The following is a 21,126-nucleotide window of genomic DNA, read 5'->3' on the forward strand; positions in this document are numbered from 1 at the left end:
TTTTTTCCATTATGGTCACCTGGTCAATAACACCTCCTGCCCTAGGGTGACAAAAAACACTAAATATACTGTATCTATGAAGTAGCTGTGTTCTTGCCCAGAACAGGAAAAATATATGGACTATAGATCGTCTCCTTATCTTTAGAATATTAGGATGAGATATTCTGTAGTATTTTGTCTTTATAGAAGAAATTAGCAGAGTGAGACCCTATCATAATGTCAAGTGTCTACATCTGGGACCCTGAAAGAGCACAGTCTGTCATTCAGAGATACAAGAAGGCTTGGAGTGATTCCATCGTATATGACCTGGCCTTCCATAAGGGCTCAGATGTAGATCGTTAGATGGAAAGGCTCTTTATTATATCTATCAAACTTATTATATCTGCTTTGCCTTCATACGTATAGATAAGGAAAAAGGCTGGGTAATTTACTGTACCACTGGCATTACATGTATAAGGGAAATAGGGACATGAGTTTAGCCTATTTAGTTTGTTTGTAACCTATTATTTTGATGTATTTTTGGGAAAAGATATAAAAAAGCAAAACCTATTTGAGAACCCTGGGAGGAAATTCATACCTTATTACAATATTATAATTTCACAGAGAGGCTTCAGTTATAAATCCTTTTGCCCTGGGGTGATAACGCCACTTCATAATTCACACTTGTAGAAATATTTCTTTCTTTCTTTTTTTTGTCTACAACTTTCACTTTGCTTCCCTGTTAGCTGGAAACCTTCCTTTATTTGACTTTTTATATGAACCCAATTAGTCTGAAATACAAGCTGGAAAGAAAAAAGAGAAATGACTTAATAAAAAATCAGGATTAACAAACATAGCATATATCATTCGGAATAATAAATAGGACACAAGTGGATTGGCAGAAAATAATTCCTTCCTGTTTTTTTTTTTTGACAGTACTCAAACCACTTGAGCATCACTTTTATGTTTTATAATGTCAATGAACCACCTGACAAAATAATTTCCAAGTAATTCATTGTTGCCGACATACAGCTCAATCTATATTGAATGCATCAGCAGCAAATTATTATTATTTTTTTTCTTCACCAGAGGAACTAATAGGTTTCACAGTCCTCATGTCACATAATATTTATACATTCCTGTGGCAGATCTGAGTTCTATCAAATGAAAATGTATTATTTTACAATCTAAAGTGAGCAAAGACAGAAAACGTGAAATCGGCTGTGTCTACCATACAGACTTCAGTGAACATATGCCGTCCTTTAGAAACATATAAGAAATATGTCAGGAACATAGGTATGATTGTGAGATCTGGTAGTGATTATATTCTAAAATTAAATAGCAGCTCTAATTTGAGCAGTTTTGTGTTCCTGGCTTTTTTTTTCTTCCTTTTTTTTTTTTTTTTTTTTTTTTACTTTTTTCCATGTCTATTTTATAGTTAAATAAATTTACTACTCTACTGGTCAGTCTAAAATACATTCTTAATTCATTCAGAAAGAACAATCTCCTTCATTTTTTTTTTAGTTTGGCCCACTTGCTAATGACACAGAAAAAAAAATTGGAATACAATACACAAAATTATATACATAAGACATATAAATATACTGTATATTCACTTATGCTTTCATGTGGCCAGCTTACTCTTGACTCCCATGCTACTATACTGGCAAATCATCATCTCTTTCACTTCTGGTTTTTGTTTTCTGCCTGCCACATGTAACAACCAAAACAAATTGCTGTGACAATGTGAGGATTAGGGCAGATGGTGGGTTTGCTTCCTCAATCAGCTATCCTAGGACGCAGTGCTCTCATTTTCTGTACCTTATTTGACATTGGCGCTGAAGTTACAGGTAGAAAAGCTAAATAGATTACAAAGGATTTTTTAAAAACTAAATTATTAATTTACCTCATAATTTACTTATAAATAGGAGGTAATATATATCGTCCAACTGTTACCGAAGTTATTTTCTTACATTTTACATTTTTATTTAAGTGTGTGTGTCTGATATTTGACTCCAATAAGTCTAATATAAACATAATTACTTTCAATATCAAGGGATTGAATGTTTCAGAGAAGTGTACAGCCCTTTCACATTACCTGTATATGCACAAAGCCAAAATTTAATTTTCACGGGAGGCAAATTTCATGGAAGCAGGATACACAAATCAAAGGATAGGAACTAACCACTGTCCACCACTGGGTCCATCACTGACTCCGGATCTAGAGGGGTGGTTATTTTGGTTATTTTCTGTGGCAGCTGATGGTTTTTTGGCATAATGCAGATGGTAGATTGCCTTCTCTGCAGGAAATACAAGCCCTAAAGACTATACAGAATGGCAGCAATTTAAGAATTAAACTTAAACTAACCACAGAAACTCTGAAAACGGAGAAGCTCTTTGCTTTTCTGTAGCCAAATCTACTTCATCAAAATGCATTTTTAACTTTTTTAACAATGTAGAAAAATCTTGCCTCCAAGAGTGATCTATGTCACCTGTCTTAAAATATATGCTATGCATTCCTTGCATATTACAATTCTCTTTATAATATTTGGCATACTCTGGCATTTCACTGAAATCATAATGAGATTTATAATTTCCTATGTTCTGCGGACATGCCCCAGCTCTTCCCTGAGGTCTTTAAGACTTGCAAAGCACCAGGTCCCGACTTCTTAACTCTGGTAATATAAAACTACCATAATTCTACCTTCCCTGGGCCCAGCCTTCTTGAAGACCTTCAGTTTTATTATCGGAAGCTCATATTTCCATGATCCCTAAGGAGGGTAAAGACCCTACCTTGTGCTCTAGTTATAGGCCAATTTATTTTAAATACTGATGTAAACTATACTCCATGATCTTGGACACCAGACTCTTTTATTTCTTACACCAGTTAATCCACATGCATCAAGTTGGAGTCATGCCAATCTGAGAACAAAGGTAACTCTACTAAAAGCCCTAATATTTTTGACACTTCTTATTCTAAGGGCCTTCACATTATGCTTCTGTCCATCGATGCTGAAAAAGCTTTCACTTTCGTATGCTATGAATTTATAAAAGTGACCCTTTAGGATATACAGTAGGTCTTGGTGACTCCATGGTAGTTCAAATTTTAGCTCTATTTTCTCCCTTCTGCAAATTGAAGGCCAGTATTGTCCTTTTTTAAAAAAACAGCACATCACATGGATTGTTTTAATCTTTATATTGACCCTGGAACTCCTTCATCATATAACATCAAACCGGAACATGCATGGTGTCTCAAGATGGGATAACAAAGTTGTGGCCTTTGCTTACAACTTGATGTTTTACTTTTCCACTCCAGGAGTCTCCCGCCCTAACACCATGTCTGCTTCTTTTTTTAAAAAAAAAATACATTACCAAAAATTAGAGGCCCTAAACTTATCAGTCCTTGACTTAGAGTGCTTTGTACTTTCTCCTTTCACTGGAACTTGAAGGTACCAATCAGCCCCTGAACCACTTAATTTTCCTCCCTTTTTGCAGCGGTTATGCCAGGATGCCTCTCACTGGCCTTCAATGCTATTCCACTGAAATACAATTGGTGCTACTACCCACATCATTTCAAAACATTTGACATTTTCCCCATACTTGGGAATCCTACATTCTGGGGGGAACTTGTCTCTTTCACACCCCTATCTTCCTAGCTCTTTGTGACAGAGGTGACAAATGATTCCCTTTATGCTGCCTTGGGTTTTTGAAGGACTCTTCAACTTCACAATTTCCTCTACTTGCTCCCTAAATCCACAAACTACAACTATTCCTTAACTACATTTGAGAGACTTTGTGTGAAACAGGGCCTACATGCCATATGATAACCCAAATTTACTTGGAGATGTTATCTCCCAAACTGACTCTGGTCTTTGATTGCATGCTGGAAGGGTATGTACCTCTGGTGTCAGTCTGGACCCCTACAGTAGACCAGGTATTGACAAGAATCAATTAAATTGACTTAATGGAGAGAGATGGAAGAGGCTTTCAGAAATAGGTGGTACTTTTGGATGGCTTTCTCACTCTGATGACTATTCAGTTGCTTTATCTCCCCCTTTATATCTCTCGCCCCAGTTCTATACTGTTTAGTTTTTTATATATTACTTTGACCTTAAAGATGACTGGAGTGCATTGTTTTGACAAAAGTCACATTGTGTTAATAGCAGTAGGCTGTAAAAGCAATTTTGACTAGTCTGAAGATATGTATATTACCATAACATTGGACTATGTAACCTACAGGAAATTTTGTTATGAAGATTTTTTAATGCTTGTGAAAAATATGTGAATAATTTAATGGCCATTACGCAAGTGCACAAACAGTGAGTGTAACAAATAATTAGCATGATAACGTGGTAATTAGATGCATTCAACTGATGTCTACTGTGCATTTTTTCTTTTTGTTTCAGGGTTTATCAAAGTCTTTTTGGAGACCTTTTGAATTTCTTTTGAACCTTCTGGAGCATAGGATAATAAAACAATGGGGGAGAAATAAAAATAGTGATGTGCATAACATGCCATAAATGGGGTTTAGACTTACCAAAATCAGAGGAATGGCTGCAATGTGCTAGCAATAGCACACTGCAGCAAAAAAATTTGTTTTACTAAAGAAGCACACAGCGTTTCAAGTCAAGGCATCAAGATCCTTGGATTCTGACATTTCTCTTTGCTTCTTTGCAGCCTATGTCTTGCCATTGTACTTTGGTTTGCTTTTATAAGTGTAGAACAGGTATTGAACAAGGACAGGTGCGATGTGAGATTCAGGTATTCCTGACGTTGGTGCTGCCATTGCTGATAATTACATCTGTGCTCCTTTCTTGACATTTTTAGCTCTGTTTTATGAAGTTATGAGTTCATGAGTCCTGGGCAGACTAATGTTTCTTTAAGTAGTGCAAGAAGCAGCTGTAAAATAGTTGCTGGACTGACTGTTCTGTCTCAGATTGGGAGGACTTTAAATGACCTACACTGAACAGATTCCAGTCCTTATTACTAGCTTCGGATCTACATACGAGAAGAGATGATTTGCTGGTGGAGCTGATTTCTTTATTAGTGCTTTGCAACTTTTTACAAATTGTCTATAAATTACCAAACAGTTGGCAACCCTGGTTACTGCACATGCTTTATGGTAAGACAGCCATTTGTTTTGGTCCTCACAAAAATCGTTGATTTTCTTCTTTAAACCCAGATTTTATCCCTTGGAGGGAATCTTTTGTGACTATACTTGAAACAGCTAGAAATATCTTTTATTACCTGAACAAATGATATAAGACAAATTCTCTAGGGGTCTGGATTTTTTAAACATCCTGTGATCTTGGCTAAATACAACATGATAGAAGATTCCTATGGTATGTCATTAGCCTGGAGTGAGTCCAGATCAAAACCAAAATAATGACTTCCCAACAAGCGCATCTCTTCTTAAAGCAGACCTCACACTGAATGGTTATATGTGTTGCCATTGCTGAACTAATTCTAAAAATGCTATGTGCCTGGTTGTAAAGCTTTGTTTTCATTATTTTTTATGACACACTGGAAGCAAACATGTACGAGGGGGTGCTGAGGTGAAATAGAAAAATGAGTGTGGGGGCATATGACAGCCTATTATCCTAGTATATCTTTGACATTCTTAAAACTGTTTTTTCTTTTAGTGAGAAGCTGTGATGGCAGAGGCAAGTTTCACGTTGTTGGAGTTACGGGCCGTCATAAAGTTTTTGTTTCTCCAGGGAAAGTCAGCAAGGGACATTCACACTAAAATGTCACTAACACTGGGGGAGAAGTGTCCTTCCTACAGCACTGTCAAAACCTGGGTATCTCCTTTCAGGACTGGGAATTTCACTGTTGAAGATGAGCCCCGCAGTGGGCACCCCCAACTTCAACTGACCCGGCAACCTGCGATGCTGTCCATGTGCTGAATATTGAGGACCAGCAATTATCCACAAAAAAGATAGCCCAGATACTTGACATCTCACAGGAGCTTGTTGGGTTTGTTATCACCACTATCCTAGACATGCGCAAGCTTTCAGCGAAGTGGATGCTGAAATGTTTGAACAGTGATCAGAATAAGGAACGAGTTGAAGCATCAAAAGCCGTTTTGGTCCATTTTGAATCTGCACAGGATTTTTTGGCTAGGTTAATGACTGGATGAAATCTGGCTCTACGCTGTACCAAGTGCATCAGTCTCAAGGGGAAATATGTTGAATAAATGTGTTATTTCATAACTCTGGCTCTCTTCTTTCTGGGCAAATCCAGGAACATCTCAGCACCCCCTCGTAGATGCACAATTTGCTGAACACCTAAACTGCATACTACTTCTGGGTCAGTGATTCAGAAGGTAGTAAAGACAGGAGAAAAACACCAATCAGGTTAACAGTGTCAAAAGTGGCAGCTCACATTTTATCTTTCTGAAATTCCACTTTAAGTTAGCGAGATTGTCCATCTTTTAGAATAATAGACCTATAGAACATCCTAATTGACATATGGGGCAGAAAAATGATGACAGCATCACTGTAGTATGTCAAGTGTTGCAATGCTTTGTATCTGAACATACATGAGCTGTAAGCAATAAACAATATCCTCCTGTGCAATGTAACAGAACTTTAAAGTATATCTAAATCTAAGAACAACATTTTTTTTATATTTAAACTCAACAACCCATAGTATGTGTGTGTGGACTGATAACACTTCAAAGAATTAAAGTAGAACTAAACCCACAATTGTAACTTGGCTCAAATTCCCTTGCAGGGTGCTGCCATCTTCTTCTTTCTTCTCCTTCTGAAGGGGAAATTTGGCCCTCTTGATTGGCTGGACCCTGATGACATAACTCCTGCTTAGGTGTGCGTGACTTTATTCATTCCCAGCGTGTATGGGAAGTTGAGATGGATGGAAATTCTGGCAACCAAAGCTGAGCTGCACAGCTCTGCTTTTCTGACAGATACCCGGAGCGATCAGGCGAGTTGGAGGGATTATTGCAGAAGGGACATTGCCTGGTTTCTTTCTGCAATAATGATATCCCTGGTTGTGGAAGGTTAGTTTCACTTTAAGGCACAGCATAGTTTAAATGTACAATAAACTAGTAGTTCACATTTCTGTTAGGATTAACAAGTATTTTTCTGTATTTCCAACATTTTTAATAGACAAAATAACGGAAAATTTGCATGCATTAGAGAGGTGTACTGAATAACAATTTCTTTTTCTGTTTGTGAAATCTATTTTCTACACAAGTAAAAACAAATGATTGGAGCTGGAATGCAAGAAGGGAGCCATTAGTTAGAGGGTCAGATAAAAGCATTAGTGAGTATCTCATTAAGAAAACAGGACTGTCAAATTCCACGCTAGTTATTCTCAACTGTACTTGAACAAGGTCTAAAATGTCAAGAAGCTGCAAACAAGAATGGCTGGCCTTTTTTGTGGAACAGTTTATAGATTCAAGTTACTGACTAGAAATGTGATATATTATAAATTAAAGGCGTTCTTTCTAAAATAAGGTTTTCTGCATTCAAAATTGAAGATAACAGTACATCTCCTTCATGTTAGATTCTACCCTTTTTTTGTGGCGTAGGTTAAATCTTTAAATCATCTTGCCTAAATCGATTTAAGTGTTACGCCAGCATAACATTTTAATGATATGCTTCTTCTGATATGTGTTCATAGTTAATCAGACTACCATAAACCTTAAATCTATGCAGTGATATTGCCTTTCCCAAAAGTAAAAGTCACACTTGTACTCCTCTGGGTAGCCCGTCTTTTCTCAGAAAGCTTACTGCATTAAAAGCTCTCACAGCAGAAGTGAATTGGAAAGCAGAAAAGGTGTATAAAACATGAGATCCTGGAAAAGGCTAGCCTCCCCCATTCTCACTCCTTTTATGACTCTGTCATTTCCAATCAGCCAAGAGCACTTGTGATCAGTATATCTGATAAACTTCTCCATGGTATTTTTTTTTAATATCAGGAATCCCAAACCTATTCAGCCCCCTCCTTCCCCTCTCCACCTTACTCTGCTCTTCTCCCTCCTAGCCTCCACATTCTCCCTCTTTTCACAGTCACAAGTATAATCTGGATAAGACAGCGATACACCGTGTCACAAGCGGCTGTGTATAGCCCTGCTTCTGACTACAACTAATTTGTGCAGGAAAAAATTAAATCAGGAGGTAAATTATTTCATGATTGCTCATTCCCCACAGAGTTGGGCATCATTCTGAAGAAAATATCTAATAATTGGTTTCAGCCCGTGTCAGACACATGCAATTCCCTTCTCTAATGGCTGTGTGAGGTAGCACCGGGCCTCGGGGGTCAGCTAAGCACTGGAAATAGCTGAGCACTAGACATAGCACTAGAGAGACGGAGCACATAGGAAATGAAGTGGCAATAAGTGTAATCCGTGGGGGAAATGCGCTTCACTTGGAGTTTAATATATCGCCTCCGTGTCTGGCAGAGAGCCACACAACAATTGTTTACCTTTCTGTCAGCATCTGCATCTGTTCTGTTTTGTAAGCGGCACTTAACTCTCAGCCGGTAAACGCTGGAATCAATAACAACAGCGCAGGGAATTCTTCTCTTTTTATCATATTCTAGAAAGAAAAAAAACTGCTCGTTACAAACAATGTTTGCCTTAGATTAACAAGGAGCAGACATTAACAGGGTCAAAGGGATTTGGTTGGTAAGATTTTATGGCTTCAAAGACTCTCGGTAATTATGTCGGTGCGATTTGAATGTATTTTGTAACCTTTCCAAATTAAACTGTTAAAAATTGCTAGCACACAGTAATGAAGATGATTTTTTATAATTATCTTAAGTACTGTGTATAGAAAACTGCTGGCACCTTCGGTAATAATTTAGCTCACAGTATTGCAGCTGAGATACTGAAATATTAAGACGGCCTCTTTTTATGGTTTTTGGGAAATTTGTGATTATACCACGCTATGCAGATTATTTGAAATATGGAAACTGAAACAGGGGAAGGCAAAAAGATTGGCTCACCACAGTGTGAGTCTGTTAGTTATTATCTCTTGTAGAATAGAAGAGTGTCATTAGATGGGAGATAGTATTTTGTGTAACCAGGCATATTCAGGATATACACTGTACAGATGAACGCTGTCACAGAGGATTGTTATAATAGTTATAGCATCACTTAAAACTTAATATCATTGAGAGCAAAGGAACACATTAATGTTAATGGGATTTGTGCACGTAACTCCCCATGCACTGCTTGGAAAATGTACCCTTTAATGTCTTCAAATTCAAAATAGGCCAGTTAAATTGCTTTTCTTTTATTAAACAGCCTCCTTTTCAATTGTAGGCCCAGGGAAGTTACATTTTTTCTGTAACATTTTATTGTTCGTTACTTGGCATTTATGGTTGTTTTTACTCGATTAATTAACCTTTATTTCTTTCTCCCCCGCCCCACCCAAGTACATTTCCATGTACAATAGTGATTTCATATAGTGCCAACATGCATATGAGGCATAGAACATTAGAAGTGGCAATGTCGGAGTAGGAGGATTCTTGTACAGCTTAAATAAACTAGTTTGATTTCTGCTGTCTCTGCATATCTTGTGGTGATCAGCTTCACACTGGAGATTAATGCTTTGCAGCCCACTTTTGCTTTGAAAGGGTCAAACATTTTATATCATTAACAACCTATTTTCTGAATGAACACTGAACACTAGAGTCTGTAAAAAGGGACTTTTTGTCCATGGAAACATACACTCTTAATTCTTTATTGCACAAGTAAACTGCACAGTGGTTTAATTACTTTTAATTCAGAAACTTAAAAATGTATACTGTCCTCTTATTTTTTTTTTAGTAATGCTGTGGCATTATTCTCTATGCAGTCAATATTTTTGTGTATCCCAAATGATTTGTGATGATCACTAAATAATTCATAGCTTTATTATCTGTGGCATTAAAAAAAAAAAGAAACCTTTTTATGTTGCTTACACTTTGCCTTATGTTAGGGGCCTTGAAGAAAGGATTATGTGGTCAGAATTTAGGAAATGTTCATTATTTGGGTTTTAACAAAAATAATTGTGTCTACACATGTTGTGTATCTTTTAAATGAATAAAATATGCTGATCATATATAGACAGTGAACAGACAAGCAAAGATAATTATATTTCTTTGCAGATTATAGGTCCAATCAGACCCTGACTGCATAGTTTCTGTGAGAAAAATGTTTTTTTTTTCGTTTTCCCCCAAATGTTCCTTGAGATTTTCTGAACTCTCTAAGTTAACTCACACTCCAAAATCCTGATTAGTAATTTAGCTTCAGCCCTATTTGGCACCAGTCTGTGAACCCTGCTCATTTTTCCGGAAAATTGGACTTAAAACTGTAATGTCTACTTCAATATTATTTTTTGCTACATATGTTACCTCCATCATCGTTAAAGTTTAGAAGCACAGAAACAATAAAGGGGAGCTCCCTAGGACCTATTTCAAGAAAGGTCAGTGGGCAGAAGGTTTCATTACACATCTGTTTTTCTGAGCTCCAGATTTAAGAAAGCAGCATCTTGGAAAGGAGGTGAGAGTAATTAACACATTAAACGTATCTCCTATTGTCCTTTTATTTAGATATTTCCTTGAGCCCTCCTTTAAGTGGCATGCACTGACTGGTTTAAAAAAAAAAAATTTAGAGTTTAGAAGAGCAAATAGCATGTATTTAATATATGTGTTTTAATAGAGAATAAAGATATGAAAAATGTGACAGCATACCAAACACATTTAACTCAGCACTACAAAAGCAGCAGTTGTAGAAAAATAAAAAAAGGCCATTCCCACTTGGGCACTTTCATCCATGAAGTAAAACTGTTGGTCTTGCAGCTCTCTGGCACATATCTAACTGCAGGTAACTAGATTTGCACCTGGCTATGGCACAAATCTTCAAACAACCGTGGTGCCAAATTGCAACCTGCATGCATTCTTTTGAATGGGACAGATTGGAACCACAGTTAAGCCCACTGCAAAAATCTTTGGCTTTGGCCCGCGTGTATAAAATGGCCCTTGGCCTTCATAAGAAAAGCCCATTACATTCAGTTTTTGGATATGGGCAAGGGGCAGTTCACTTCTGTCCGGATTTCTATGTGTGTGTGTGTGTGCAAGACTAAAGACAGATGCAGCAGTTTTTTCCTGCAGGATTGACATCATTGGTACAGCCACTGGATGTGTGCCTAAACAAGCCATTTAAAGACCGCATTCGAGAACAGTGGAATGAATGGATGGTTAGCGGCGAAAAGTCATTCACAAAAGAAGGAAACATGCGTGCTCCACAGTTGGATGTTTTGTGCAAGTTTGTCATAAAAGCCTGGAATGATATTGATGCAGAAACAGTAATCAAGTCTTTCAAGAAGTGTGGAATATCAAATTCATTAGATGGTATGGAGGACGACTACTTGTGGCAAGATGAAGAGGAAGATGAGGCTGAGACCACACCATCTGATACGGAATTCAATCCATACGATGACTGCCTTACAAATGTATCACAAGATGTCATTGATGTACTTATGATATCAGATGATGAACAGGATTTTGAAGGCTTTTAAAGGGAAACTGTCACGCTAGCAAAACCTGTAAAAAATACCGTAGCTTGCAGTTATGATGGGAGTTGCTAACTCACCAGGGACTTGCCGGGCACTAGTTCTCTCTATTGGTTTTTTTTTTCCTTCTATCATCATCAGTTCCAGTGGGTTGACGGCTTAGAAAACAAACAGCATGGCAGCTCCCATGGGTTTATTGTCTTATCCTTCCATTCAGCTTTAGAGTGAATTAGGAAAAGTTTAATGTACTGGTTTACGTTTATATGTTTGATGAAAAACAGTCTTATGTTTATAAGTGACAGTTTTTCTGCTAAGTACATTCATTTTATAGGCATTTGTATTAAAATTACCATATTGAAATCAAATCTGATGTTTTTTAATTTTTATTTGGTGTGTGTTGGAAGAGGGGTAGTCTTATACGGCGAGTATATTCCAAACGCTATATTTTAACTGGAAAAGTTGGGAGTCATCTTATACGCCAGAAAATACGGTGTGTATATATATATATATATATATATATATATATACATTTGCCCAATAAAGCACAGTAGCTGGTAACTTAAAGTATACACTGCCCCGCGTTGCTGAAAATTGGGCATTTTGTAGGGGAACAGTGCTGCAGTCAAGATGTGAATTTTTATCTACTACCCAAGGCAGGGGTGAAAGATACATAGGAAATTTTAAAATAAAGGTACAGCTGCCCTTAAAAATGTATTTACATCGTAGACATTCATTAAACTGTAACTTTTGAAAAATGACAGGGAGACATGCCTTCGTGATTTAAAAGCTTGCGTACTGATTTAGAGTTTGGATGTTATTGCTTTCTTTAGGGCATGGAGACTGTTTTCATGTCAGACACGTTGTTCATTTTGGCACATTTTGGTATAGCAGTGTGATAGTAGTGTTACTTCAACAATAACTGGAAAGCTGTAGAGTATGTCAGCTAGTGCTGAAGATTAAAAAAACAAGGTAGATGAAATTCCAGCGGAAGAGTTTTCTTTTTGCCCTTTTCAACCTTACAATAATTTCTTGCAATGTTCTAGATGTTGCTGTAACCATTTCAGTAAACTGAAGATACCAGTACAGTGTAAATGTATTTTGTTGTATTACCAATCAGCTTCACAACAAATTAAACCAAACACAGCTATGTACAAATCATTATAATTGTAAAGGTCCACGGAATAGGCGACCCTGGAATTGTTTTTAACCCACGTAACCAGTTTGTGTTAAGAAATGGATGCTAAGATAGGATATGTTTTTAGAGGAAAAAATATATAAATTGCAAATACAGGCAAACAAATGAGGTCTTGTTAGTGCAGAACTGAAATCTAAGTAAAAGAAGATAACTAACGTATTGTGGGTCAAGCAAAGGTTCAACTTTCTAACAAGAAATCCTTTCCTCTCCCAAAAAAGTAATCAGACTTTGGAATTTGCTGCGAGATGAAGTAGTGTCTACAAATGTACTCAGAGAATTTAATCTTAAATTGGATTCCTTAAGGCACACAGAAGCCTTTTGATTATGCCTGTGTTTTCCATCAAAAATACAGTACCTGTACATGACTCCTCTGATGCTGGAACTTGTCTTGTCAGACACACTGTTTTTTGTTTTGTTTTTTTGCCTTAACAAAGGCTTAAATATAATAAAAAATATAAAAGGGGGAGAAACCATTTTTACAAATTCTTTCCAGACGGTGATATAATTAAATTTTACTGATATAGTACAAAAATTTCCCTTTCATTATTCAGTTTTAGTCTTATATTTCAATCGGTGTCTTCCACCTTTATAATTTATCATTTGAAATTTATATTTGAATTATGCATGTTACTAAATTTCACAGCAGTGGACAACCCTAACAGTGGTACACATGTCTCTAACCATCCATGAGATGTGGAAAATGTCCAAGATCCCACGTATCTGTAATGCTATCACTCCTGTGCACACCACTGTAGGCAGCAAGGCTGCAGAGTAATTCAAATACAAATACATTTGGCATCCTTCATTTCTCTACAAATGTGAAACTTCTGCTCAATAATAGGGAACATAAACCACATTCTAGAGATGCTGGGTTTTCAGAACATTTAGAATACCCACCTTTCATTCAACTGGGAAATGTTATGCAGTGTTCTCCCCAGCCCCTTTCAGAACGGCGCACTACCCGGCAATTTTCAGTAACCACCCGACCCAGCTGTTTTTGGGTGTTAATTGAAGAGTAATGGGTCACAATATAGGGCCTGCCACCCGCCTATGACTTCTTGCCACCGGCCTATGAATTCTTGCCGCCCAGCCTAAAAAAATGCCTGGGTTAAACACTGTCATACTTTATATACAAACAATTGAATATTCCAACAATCAGGCTTACCAAGGGAAAACTGTGGGTATTTCTCATGAGATATAATACATTTCTCCTACAATATATTTGTATATGTTTATTGCTTTGCATTCCAGTGTGTATTCCTGTTTTCCCTGGAATCCATGATATTAGTCCCTACAGGAATACTGTAGTTTAAAACTGAACTTGTATCTAATGAAATATTTATGATATTTATGAGTCTATATATGATAGAACAGTATGAGTGCTAATACATTTTATGGGGCAGATCAACACATGGATGCAGCATAATAAAAGAAATGGTACTGTGACTGTGGTCTTTTGGAAGCAAGGACCCAACTATAACTATAGAGAACATAAACTCAACTGTAGGACACAACTGTAACTATGTAAAAGCAACTCTGGTGGCCCACCACAATGTTTGGAAGGGTTCTTTTGTACCATTTCATTTCTATTTAATTTTGTTTGTTTCAATTGTACTCACTTTTCTTCTGTTCTAAAAATATATTTTCAATGGGTTTGCATAAATACCTTTTATCTTTTGCAGAAAATTGAATATCCCTCATGGCTGTGGCTACAATTAATGCTCCATTCAAAATGTCATTTGTAGCCACCTCATTGTTTTGTAGAGACTTAAGTCCCATATGAAATTGGGAATGGGTAAATAGCCCTGAGTGGTACACTAAATTACTGTTATCTTTTATGTCGGGGTGGCCCTGGTGACATTGAGCCTTACAGAGAAGTAGCTGCAGTAGGGGTGCATTGTACTCCAGCTTCTGTTAAGGCTTACAAGATGGCTGCTGGCTTCGCACTTGTGTGAAGGGGGCCCGTTGATGAGCACAGAATAGTAACTGGCTCTCGAAGACTTTGAATTAGTACCTGGATGAAGAGGTAGAGTAGATACAGCCTCCTGAAGATTAGGTTAGCTGAAGTAATACCGAAACTGCTTCTGGCTCTGTGATTCTGGAGTCAGCATCCTCCATGCTAAGGTATGCAAGCTGTGTACTTGTCCTGTGAATGAGCCATTAGGAACTGTTACGGCCAAGTTGGATGAAGGGCTGGAAGTGTTCTTTTCTTCCTGGAGTTTAGTAATGATGCATAGTTGGTGGAACTCGTAGATCTTTCCAAGGGCTGGCTGAAGCTTTAGCTCCTCACACTGCTGTGCCCTAGACATATATACATTCTTTTTCTGCACTGTAAGCTGTCAAGGGCTAAAGGCCAAATGGTTTTGTGAAATGTAAAATACCATTGGCCTTGTGCTGCTGTTTTAAAAAAGGATAAAGAAAATTTGTTTTCCAAGACTGGATTGAAACTAGAACATTTGTGTATTTTTATACTATATATTTTAATTTTAAGAACATGAAAGGGTGTTGAGTCACCTACCGGTTCCTCCTTGTGTATGCCTAGAACATATCTGTTCACCTGAGCTCCCTGGTCTGCCTGTCTACCCACTACTCTTCTAGTTTTCTTTTTTTTCATTTATGTCACAGTTCAAAGCATGCTGCCGGAGCTCTAAACTCTTCTAGTATAGTCATTTTGTCTGCATTTTTCTTTCCCACTTTCCTTTAGCCATTAACATAGAAGACCAAAGAAACCCCAAGGACGCAACATTACAGCTTAATCAACTGAAATCATTGTCCCGATTTATCAAGCTCTTTCTATGGCTTGAAAAGGAGGTTGAAAAGTCCAGTTCTGAGATCCTCTTTCTATCTTGTTACCCAGAATTTAAAGGAGGTAGGATGGAAATGGTAATATGGTTTTACCAGAAATGTGTATTTTATTGTAGCTGCTTTGAGCAGCTGGATACTTTGCCTAAGATGAGGCTTTAAAAAATGTTGCTATTCTCAGGCATCACATTAAATCTTGTTCTAAAATAAAAATGGGAATGGGAAGTGGGGTGTAATGCAGGTAACAACTGATCAGGCTGTAATTTATTTCTGCTGTTAGAAAAAACAAAACATCTAGTCTGTTTACTTGCTGTAGGCTTGAAACATTGGGGCTGGTTTATTAAAGCTCTCCAAGACTTAAGAGGATACACATTCATTAGTGATGCTGGGTGATCCAGCAAACCTGGAATGCATTTGATCCAGCACTGAAAACTAATGAAAGTGTATCCTCTCCAGTCTTTGGAGACCTTTAATAAATTAGGCCCATTGTGAATAAGGCTTAGATCAGACTAGTGGTTTTTGCAAGTGATTTTACACTGTTCCTAAGGTGTAAGGTGCACTGGATTAGTAAATTAGGTAGATAAAGACAAACCTGTTGGATTGAATAATGAGTTCTTCTATAAATGCTTTCTGTGTTAAAGGTACTTCTTTGGCTCCAATTCTAATTTTTAGGGATGAAAATTATAGTAAACATGCTCAGAAATGTAAGATTTACAGAGAAATGATAAAACAAGTGTAATACTAGTATACCAAACATATGGAGAAAGGTAGGTATGCCTGAGAAGTTCATATATTTTGCATTGTACTTGGACTGGAATATGCGCCCACCACTTTGAGCGTGTGAGGGGACTTCTTAGGAGTATTACATTGATAATTAGAGAATGCTTAGATCACTGAGCAATCTACAAGCAGTCTTGAAGGACTGAGCATGTAAAAATGTGGGCTTGAAAACAAAACTTGTTAAGTGATTTGTTGTCACTTTATCCAACACTGCAGAAATATACCTGAAAGCTCATAATATACCAAAACTACTCTCTACTTCCTTATATTTTCCCTTCAGTCACTTTTTATTAGATAATGAAATTGACTATTTAACTTCTTTTAATCAAAAGTTAAATTTATATTATGCCATCATCGGTTTTTGTTATATTGTTTAAATTTTAGATGCCCATATTAATGGATAAGTTAACTCAAATTAGTGTAAACAAAAACATTATAATGCATTGTAAATAAATAGTGAATTGGTTATTAATCTTAGAATACGAACAATGATAGTTTTATAGTTAAAAATCTATTTTGTAATAATTTCCTCAGGGATTACCTGTAATATTCCAAATGTTGTTTCTACAAAATGTAGGAAAGACATATTTTCAGCTTTTATCTGTAGATGTTTTTATCGATTCAGATAAAAAAAAATATGGGATGTTTTAAGTCGAACCTGCTTTTCCTAATCTTATTCAAGTGAAAGGAATTGTTATATAATAGAAGGATTTTTCCAAGAGATACCATAGGCTAGGCAGAGGCAGCCGTGCTCTTTTTGCCCTTTTATCAGTGGTAACATTTTCCTATTGTAAAAAGTCATCACAAATGAACAGAGAATATAGCATCACGGCAGTCATATAGCCTGTTTAGAGCTTTCAGTATACTTTAAAAACTTAATAAAGGTCTCTACTGAGGTTGGATTAAAAGAACCTGTTAAGAAGGCAATTGCTTCCCAAGAGATAACCTCTAATGATAAGAAAAAGGGGAAAAAAGTGTTATTGCCGCTCTCGCATTGTTAAGACAGAAAGGTCTCTGTATCTTTGTCCTACAAATGAATTTTGAGAATAATCTTATACTGCTTGAAAAGATAAAAATCCAGGTACTTCTTGCCTGCCAGCATCTGAAATTTCCACTAAGGATTTGATAAGGGATTAGAAGTTTTCTATTTGTGCGAGCTGCCATAGTAGGAGACAGATGAGATCAGACGTCAGTTGGAAGGTGCTACAAAGACACGTGATCTCTCAATCAAAAGCCACATATTTTTTTTTTCATCATTATTAGTTATACTATGAAATGTGCTATGGCATGTCATGTAATATTTAGTTATTGGAAGTAACTGAAAAGGTAAATGTTGCTTCAAATAAAAAGTAACATATCTATAAAAGGTTAGTTAGAAGAAAACATTACAACCGGGGTGATCGTTGCAAATATTTTCCAGAATCTTAAAACTAATTTTTATTATTATTAATATTATTACACAGTATTTATATAGCGCCAACATATTATGCAGCGCTTTACAAAGTCCATTGTCATGTCACTAGCTGTCCTTTAAAGGGATCACAATCAAATGTCTCTACCATAGTCATTTGTCATTAATACAGTCTAAGGTCAATTTTGGGAGGAATCCAATTAACCTAACTGCATCTTTTTAGAATGTGGGAGGAAACCGGAGTACCCAGAGGGAAACCCACGCAAGCACGGGGAGAACCTACAAACTCCATGTAGACAGTGTCCTGGCCGAGATTTAAACCTGGGACCTAGCACTCCCCTCTGAGCCACCGTGCCTATGTATGTCCATTCAACAGAATAGCTTGTTAAAAAGATCTCTTCATTTTGGTTTGTGAATTTTCCAATAAGAAAGCTGAGCCCTAACTGATAACTGTCTCTTTAGACTGACCATTTAAGAAGTAGAAGGATGACTGGATGTCTTCTTCCTGTTTTTGACACAATACCTCTAGATTGCTTCTTACAGATAATCTATAATAATTATAATATAAATTATCCATTTGCATTATTTTACATTTACTCAAAAAAATCCAATCACAGTAAACTGGAAACCTATTTTGTACAAAAGTAAACGGATAATATATACAATTATGGGGGAAATAGGCATTTTTATACACATTAATCATCACCATATGTTCAGATTTATGTTCTCTATGAAGGGATTCCAAAGACGGACGTCGGTGAAGATAAAATAAATGAAAGCTGCCAACTGGATAAGAGTTCCCTGCTGATCAAGGAAATGGTATGTATCATATAATCAGGTCAGTATCAAAACCATATCAATATATTCAATTAAATGTAATGTACAATGTGACAGATGTCTAGTGACATTTCCAGGACTTTACCTCATGTACACCAGGTGGGCAGAGTGCAGTATACTGGCTAACATTACCATTAGCCAAAGTAAACATTGCATTAAAACATATTAAAGGGTATTTTTAAATTTATTTTTATATTTATCTTTTTTTTTTTTTTTTATATTTATATTTTTTTTTATTTATCTTTCATCTAAATTGAACTTATGTAGGATAGTTATTTTTCCCTAATGAGAAATAAAATAGAATTATTTAAGAATAACCCAAGATGGATTATAGTGTTCAATTGCAATCAATAGACTATATCTTCTTCCAGATTGATTTTGTAGATTTTAGGAGGTGTCCCCCAATCCTACAGAATGACCTCACATTATTCAAAAATTGCCAATATGTAAATTAAATTTATAAGATTATTCTCTTAACAGTGGTACTAGTTAACCTAATGTTGTTCTGGGGTCCTTTTCTAAGTGAACGTGTTAGGAACTCTACAAAGCCTGAACAAATAAATTCATGAAATCCCTGAATTTCTTTTAGGGATCACCTAAAATCAGCCTTTAGCTGCAGTCAAGGGACTTTTAGTTAACTGGGATTGGATTATGTCATCAGCATATAAAAGCATATGCTCAGTCTCTTCTTCCTACTTGTTATAACTTGGCGCATCACAAAGTGAGAGTCACAATCAGGGACTGACCTGTTAAAGGCATTTCTAAACCAGGCTTATCTTGATGTAAGCATATGGCTGATAAACAATCAATAAATAGGATCTTTAAATTAAACAAAACATTCATCTGAAAAATCTTCCAGGACACTGCCTAAAACTAAAATATGTCTACAACAGAAAACAGTAGTAGGAATCTCATTAATTGTAATAAACCTGCTGCCACCTTACGGGCCTTTTTCCCAGTTTGCCATTCTTGCGCTCTTGTGTGTACATGGTCGTATCTTTTGTCATGTGTTAATAAGCATTGTGTTAAAGAAAGCATTTCTTTTTTTAAAATGGCTGACTTCCAAGATAAAGGGGCGCACTGAAGAACAATTGCTTGGATAAGACATTTATTTTTAATTATAATTATGTTGTTTAATTATTTAATTATGTTGTTTTTATTATAAAAGAGCTATTTATGAAGAGTTTTAAATGGCTCAACATTCACTTCAAAAAAGAGGTGCAACTATCAAAAAACATATTAGTATCCATTCTATAGTTCATTGCATAGCACATTAACAACATATACATGGGCCTAAGTATAAACCGAGGGCACGCAATGCAACCCTCACTGCTAGCGCTTAAAACGGTGATTAGAAGAAATGACAATAAAACGAATGTGAATAAACACATCCATGGCGTGGTATTTCTTGAAAAGAAAAAAAAGAAAATTACATGGACTCAGCCTGGATTTTTTTTTCTTTAAACATAATAAAGTATTTTATAATTTTCTGTTGGTTATAATGGGTCATTTATTCTTAAATAATTTTTGTGCATTATTGTTGGCCACCAGTAGGAGGAAGAACGCAAAAAGAAGTGTTTTTTTGGCAAAAACATATATATTTTGTATTAATGATTACTTCTCCTAATACAAACCAGAACAATGCTTTGAAACAACTGGAAACACAGGTCCAGATCATTATCATTTCGGCCCAGTAGGGGCAATAGACAATAAGCTACTGACAGGAATATACAACATAATAACAATCATGTCCCATATAATGACAATAGTGTCGCATATGTAGGTAGGTTACTGGATGCGTTTCGCCTAATTTAGGCTTCTTCAAGGGTGTTGTTAGCGAGGTTGAGCACGATTACTTGGCAGTATCCGGGTTTACAGTAAGTACAGTAAGAACATACTGTACACCATTGTTACTTCAACGGAGCATGCCCCCATTACTCTGTACCTTGCACTAGACTGTACTTTGTATTAGATTACTTTGCATCTCATATGCCATTTACACCTCTCTTATAGATGTTTTATAATTGTTTATATGCACTAACAATTAATATCTCCTATCAAACAGCCGCTAACGTGTCAGCAATTCATTGCCTATTATCATCATATACTTACCTCCCACTACTGTGTAAAATAATAGTTATACTTTCGAACCCCTTACACTATGTCTCAGTTATTTACTATATATACTTACATTATTGTAAGTCCCCCTTTTTTGGGTACTCATCTTAAGCCCCTTCCTCCCTAAGGGAAGTGGTGTCCCCACATTTTTCACTCGTCTGGGACATTGATCCCCTCAGATGCTTTACACACAACATACAAAACATCCTGAAGGAATCTGTAAGTTTTCTTCTCTTTTCCTTTATGACAACCATTAAATCGCTGTTACTACCGTGTTTCCCCGAAAATAAGACCTACCCCGAAAGGAAGACCTAGCACTATTTTGTAAACCTGCCCTAATAGAAGACCTACCCCGAAAATAAGACCTAGGAGAAAAAGAAAATAAAAGCATACATACCGGTAAATTAAAAAAGTACTCACCGAGACAGCTCCAGATATCTGATCCTGCGTGTGTGTCCTTTATGCTGGCTGCAGCGTGTGTG

At 36.5% G+C, this 21,126-nt stretch overlaps 1 protein-coding gene across 2 annotated transcripts in view; it reads left to right on the top strand.

The window, feature by feature from the left end:
* KIAA0825 (KIAA0825 ortholog) overlaps positions 1-21,126 on the top strand; it is a 224,331-nt gene that overhangs the window by 23,136 nt on the left and 180,069 nt on the right. For both annotated transcript variants that reach the window (XM_072416151.1, XM_072416152.1), the window contains exons 5-6: positions 15,401-15,565; positions 18,426-18,508. In XM_072416151.1, the coding sequence (XP_072272252.1) occupies positions 15,401-15,565; positions 18,426-18,508 (248 nt within the window). The remainder of the gene's footprint in view (positions 1-15,400; positions 15,566-18,425; positions 18,509-21,126) is intronic.

Source organism: Pyxicephalus adspersus, chromosome 6 (genome assembly GCF_032062135.1).
Source record: "Pyxicephalus adspersus chromosome 6, UCB_Pads_2.0, whole genome shotgun sequence".
Taxonomy (NCBI): domain Eukaryota; kingdom Metazoa; phylum Chordata; class Amphibia; order Anura; family Pyxicephalidae; genus Pyxicephalus; species Pyxicephalus adspersus.